A 5,130-nucleotide genomic window follows, 5' to 3' on the forward strand; every position below is an offset into this window, starting at 1 on the left:
AATTGACAAGTCATTAAAAACAGATTTATTTGTAGAAAAGTAAAATACCAGAAATGTTTTCAGCAAACTGTACAATACAGATATAGAAAAAGCTAACTCATGGACCGTAAGTTAAAGCTGATGCATCACACTTTTAATTAACATTTTGACCCACTAAATATCTTTACTCGCGTTCATTACGCACCAAACTGAAGCAGGGAGGGACTGCCTGGACTGGTCCAATAAGGAAACAAATGTTCCATTGAGTGACCTAATGAACACAACACAGTTGTTCGGTCAATGAAGTGCTGAGTCTCCAATGGCATCCTCTTGCCTCCTTTCCTTAAATCACAGACCCCAAATCACGTGGGCAAATGCATTATTGTTCCAACCTATTCAATCCTTCCATTTAGCAAGAGATGAAGAAGTAATTTCGGGGCACAGAGATGCTTTTCCTGGGGTGGGACTGCAGTGTGGACACAGAAGGAGGCAGTGTAGTCAGATGCTCCCAGCCAGCAGTGGCGAGTGCTCTCCATGGTGGGCATGCTCTCTCACGTCGTAATGGGCGTAGTCGTACAGGTGATTACTCTGCATCACAACTTGTACCCGCAACTGGATTTTCTGGGGAGCAAAGAACATGAATACACCTGAGACTTCTATGGTGAGAGGCCATTCAACCCATCTTCCTTAGTTGATGAAACTGAGAATGAGCTGTAACATTAAATGTATCACATTCAGCTCTACTCATACAAATGTAATTTGTTATACAAAACAGATCTGAGAATGAAGTCTTGCAATGGTAGTGTTTATTTTGCTTTGCCATTGGTTGTGAGCAGAGAGAGAACGGATAGCAGGAAGACCATACCTGGAAATCTCGGATGTAAGTGAGGAAGAAGCAGATAAAGGAGAAGGCCAGACACCACTCAGCCACAGCACTGACCAGATGGGCTGTGTAACCCTGAAATGTATGGTACCATTGACCCCAGAGGAAACCATTAGAAACAAACTCAAACAGTTGACATAAAGGTAATATGAGAGACTATGATTTAAGTTCAATTAGTAAAATACCAACCAATATAGTAGCGTTATGGAAATGATATGGGACAAAGGGATATTATGGTCTCTTGCTGAGCCATATTAGCCAATATATTAACAAGGATCTCCATGTTCTAGTATTTTAGTAGGAAGTAGCATTCCTATGTGCTTCATATGTATTTGTACATACTTCACATTGTTGTCCAGCAGCATCCAAGTACAATCTCTACATAGAACAAACTAGTAGCCACTATTTCCAATCGTATAATATTTAGTAGGATCACAGTGTAGAGGACCCTGATGTTTGCCCACCGTTTCTTCTGGTCTCCAGCGTATTTTTCTGTCCACGTCCACGCCTGGTAGGTCATCATACAGAATGGCTGACGACACAAACGCTGAGAGAGGGCAAACGGGTCAAGGGCTAGAACTGCAGCAGTGGAAGATGTAGTCATATTATTGAGGGATTGACATAACACTTCAATACAGTATCAGATTTTAAACTAGGACTGAGTCGGTTTCCCCAAACCAATGAGCATGCTTTTTAGTCCAGGAGTAGACTTAATTTGAGCCCAGGAAACTGGTCCTACAGGTAGTCCAAGTGTCCCCAAAATGCAATGCTTTCTCACGGTTGTTTTCAACAGAAATCCATTCAGTTCTCCACTGTTGTATCCCCTTCTAATGTGTCAATGTCTGCAACTTTCCTTTGTGGCTCTGTGTGTGCTCCAGAGTCAGACTAGTATGGTGAAGGATACAGATGATGACGCTGGCCATTGTCCACAGCGCCACGGCAGTGCGCGCCCACAGGATGTCTCGGCCGTGGAAGCGAGGCTGCATGTGGTATGACACCCCCGTCTGAACCAGGATGTAGAGCGCCCCACAGCCAAAGGTCAGCCCCGCCCCCAGCAGGTGCACTGACATGATGGTAGTTTTCTGCAAAAGGGCAGAGGTGGTAATGGATTTCAAACCCGACCCAAGCTTTCACACTTTCCAGAAGGAAGAAAATCCAGGGTCTTTGACTCAAGAGGTGAGAAAGAAGGGGGGGGGGGGGGGGGCAAAGGTGATATGCCCATCATCATTCGGAGAACAGTGAAGAGTTGAGAACACTGAAATGTGTGTGTGTTCCTTCTCAACACTGACAGCTGGATCTTTCGTCCAATTCCAAATCGACCCAGTCCTTACCCCCTATGCTAGATCTGAGAGGGTTTGATAGGTGTAAGCAATATGGCAAAATTATTGCTTATAGGGGTAGGGGTTGATTTGGAATTGGGTATTTATATAAGAATATAGTTATAATGGAAAAGTGGGATAGGCAATGCTGTATGTACCTGGAAGTTGGCGACGACGCACATGCCCACTGAGCTCATGATACCCAGGACCATGCCAGCACAGTTAAGTCGATGCAGTTTAAGCTCGCCCCCTAGTGCCAGAGCCTGGACCTGCTTGTATCGCACATAGACAGTGGCTACACCTGCAGGGTCAACCACATATAGAGGGATGGACACAAGATTAATGGGAAGTGTGTGTTTTAAAGTAACTGTCCAGTGTTTCCAGATTGATAAAATATTACCAATTACAATGAGTGAAAGTTTTCCTTCACAAAAATGGCAATTAAAGCTGAAATAATTAACTTTTTGGGTGACCTGACCAAATTCACGTGTTATAGATCTCATTAATTGAAAGCAAGTCTAAGAAGCAATAGATATGTTGTGTGCGCTATTTCTATGCTTCCCGTTCTTAAGTTTCGTTTTTGCGTAATTTACTTTCGGCTTTGTACACCAGCGTTTTAGATGGTACAATGATTTCTACACTACTTGCTTGCTTTGTCAAACTACATTTTTTGCAACCAGGAAATAGCGGAGCGATTTCAACACCGTCATCTAAGTATGTTCAAAAGCAGATTTTGTGTTGGAATGGTGTGGGCGTATAAGAGTCATGAATAAAATGTATGCGAGTAGTCCACTGATTGGCCAGCTCATGAGGAAATGGCAAGCGTTTTTTAAACTGTCTGTTTGAGGTGGAGTTTTATTTTTTTTACAATTTAATTTTGACCACAATTACGACCAGAGGATGATTCAACATTATTTGGGTAGGAGTTAACAGAATATGAATTTAAGTGATTCTTACTTGGTCTTTCATGTGTGAACCACTGACAAAAATCCCCACTTAACAACGAAGCCACATAGATCACACTAATTTGTCCACAATCCCCTGCTAGGTCTGACAGGGCCAACACATACTTTATGCTTCACAAATAACATCCATGAAACTAGATTTGTATGTAGCAGTCATTTGATTGGCTGACATTCAAAGGCACACTTTCTCCACCATGACAATTCCCTGGAAATGTTGAACCTGGAATACAATCAAGTCAGTGTTTGAGCGGCGTGTTGAACTAGGTCACAAAGGAGACGTATTCGTCCTGCAAACTGTCACCCACTTTAATATTTTCAGCCACTAAATTCTAGTGAAAGGAGTTTGCATTCCCCTTTGATTTTGGGACCACTTAACTATTATACCTGATATGGTGTGTCCATTTTGTTTTACCTAAAAAGGAAGAGATGCTCAGCATGAACCCAAAGACACAGCGTTCGGGAACCACAGCGCTGGCATCACTGTAAGGAAACACACCACAATCATCTCTGTTATACACAGGACCAAAAGGGCATTTTTTTAAACATTTTAGTCATTTAGCAGAGGCTCTTATCCAGAGCGATTTACTGGAGCAACTAGGGTCAAGTGCCTTGTTCAAGAGCACATTGTCAGAATTATCACTTAGGTCGGCTCGGGGATTAGAACCAGCAACCTTTCCGTTACTGGGCAAACGTTTTTTTGCGTTCTTCAAACCTTTTGGTATTGAAAGCTATTGGAATCCTGTAATTATTTATAGCACAAACCAGAAGTTGTCTCGACTGTGGTGCACTGTCCAAAAGCATCCCAACTTCAATTGACATCAATGCATGACTAAGTGGAAGTTAGGATTTGCCCTACACACACACAGGTTGGCAGACCCTGGTCCATTACCTGATGTAGGGCACTAGTAGGTCGACGTGGCCCAGCAGCACAGCGGTGACATAGCTGACGACAAAGGTGACCAAGGACCAGGTGACCAGGGCTGCAGGGAGTACACATACCCCCCTCTGGAACCACCACATACTCCCTGGGACAGGGGGAGGAAGGGGTCCTGTCAGAGCAGTCCCTAACACATACACAGATCACATAATCATGTGCAAACTCCAAATTCCACTATCACTAAGTCAACCTCCTGTTCAAAATGCCACACACAAACAATCACAACCGCTATACAAATCACATTGTCTTAAAAACCCACGCTTTCTCAACCAAACAGATTTCTACATCCTACTACACGCACTAACCCATTACTGACACCATACAACCATTCACAATCTTAGTCCCACTGTTTTCATACAATCACAGCACATAATCTCAATGGTGGTATCACTCACAGTAGTAGGCAGAGCGAAAGACTCAGGACGCCATTCGACGCAGCAAGAGCAGTACAGCTCTAGATAGACACGGGTTTCAAACGTGAGAAAAGTTGGTCGGTCTCTGAAACCCTGCTTTTATTAGTCAGTTGGGAAACTGCTTTGATGGGAGATGAAGAGAACAGAACTGTGTGTGTGAGAGAATGTGTGTTTGTCTGTTCCATACAGACAGTCTAAGAACTCAGACACACCCCTCCCCTCAAACAGGACTTGTGACTAGTCTGCTGTTCTTTGCGCAGCCTAAAACCAGCTGACTTTCATTTAACTTAGTGCTGGCTGACCCCACACGCACGCATGTGCCAAAGAGGCATACACATTATAACAATTATCCCTAATAAGAGTTAAAATATTGGGGTAGTTTCCCAGAACCAGATTAAGCGTAGCATCTCATTTAAAGTGCTTTTTAGTCCAGGACTTGGCTTAATCTGTGTAAGCTACACATCAAACCCCAAGTCTGTTTCCAATTTTGCGGAGTCTGCCAAAAAGGTAAAAGGACTGCTTAAGATCATTAGTCACTTTGTCCCATCTTCATCACACTAATACATTTGTACTGGAGAACACTAAAAGAAGAGGTCACGATAGACACAAAAGGCTGCTAGCAATAGACATGATC

The 5,130-nt window shown here is 43.2% G+C and overlaps 1 protein-coding gene across 2 annotated transcripts; it reads right to left on the reverse strand.

Annotated features, from left to right (window-relative positions):
* Positions 1–6: 6 nt before the first annotated feature.
* Positions 7–4,703, reverse strand: LOC120059382 (DNA damage-regulated autophagy modulator protein 2). Of its 2 annotated transcripts, none has more exons than XM_039008393.1 (8): positions 4,479–4,703; positions 4,036–4,210; positions 3,559–3,626; positions 2,340–2,482; positions 1,767–1,944; positions 1,327–1,409; positions 845–937; positions 7–600 (listed from the first exon to the last, which is right to left on the reverse strand). In XM_039008393.1, exons 2-8 carry the CDS (start codon positions 4,164–4,166, stop codon positions 478–480), a joined length of 819 nt encoding a protein of 272 aa, XP_038864321.1. In that variant the 5' UTR covers positions 4,167–4,210; positions 4,479–4,703; the 3' UTR covers positions 7–477. The 2 variants fall into 2 exon arrangements, with proteins under 2 accessions (XP_038864321.1, XP_038864320.1); XM_039008392.1 differs by having other exon boundaries at positions 4,036–4,171; positions 4,479–4,702.
* Positions 4,704–5,130: the final 427 nt, after the last annotated feature.

Source organism: Salvelinus namaycush, chromosome 14 (assembly GCF_016432855.1).
Source record: "Salvelinus namaycush isolate Seneca chromosome 14, SaNama_1.0, whole genome shotgun sequence".
In the NCBI taxonomy this organism is placed as follows: domain Eukaryota; kingdom Metazoa; phylum Chordata; class Actinopteri; order Salmoniformes; family Salmonidae; genus Salvelinus; species Salvelinus namaycush.

What these genes read in the sequence shown, in the direction of transcription:
- LOC120059382 (XM_039008393.1), bottom strand. Translation starts at nt 4,166, where the DNA reads ATGTGGTGGTTCCAGAGGGGGGTATGTGTACTCCCTGCAGCCCTGGTC. An exon ending in GAGCATCTCTTCCTTTTTAG is followed by an intron (nt 2,483 to 3,558) that starts GTAAAACAAAAT and finishes TTGACCCTGCAG; the next exon opens with GTGTAGCCACTGTCTATGTG. An exon ending in CTTACATCCGAGATTTCCAG is followed by an intron (nt 601 to 844) that starts GTATGGTCTTCC and finishes TTTGCTCCCCAG; the next exon opens with AAAATCCAGTTGCGGGTACA.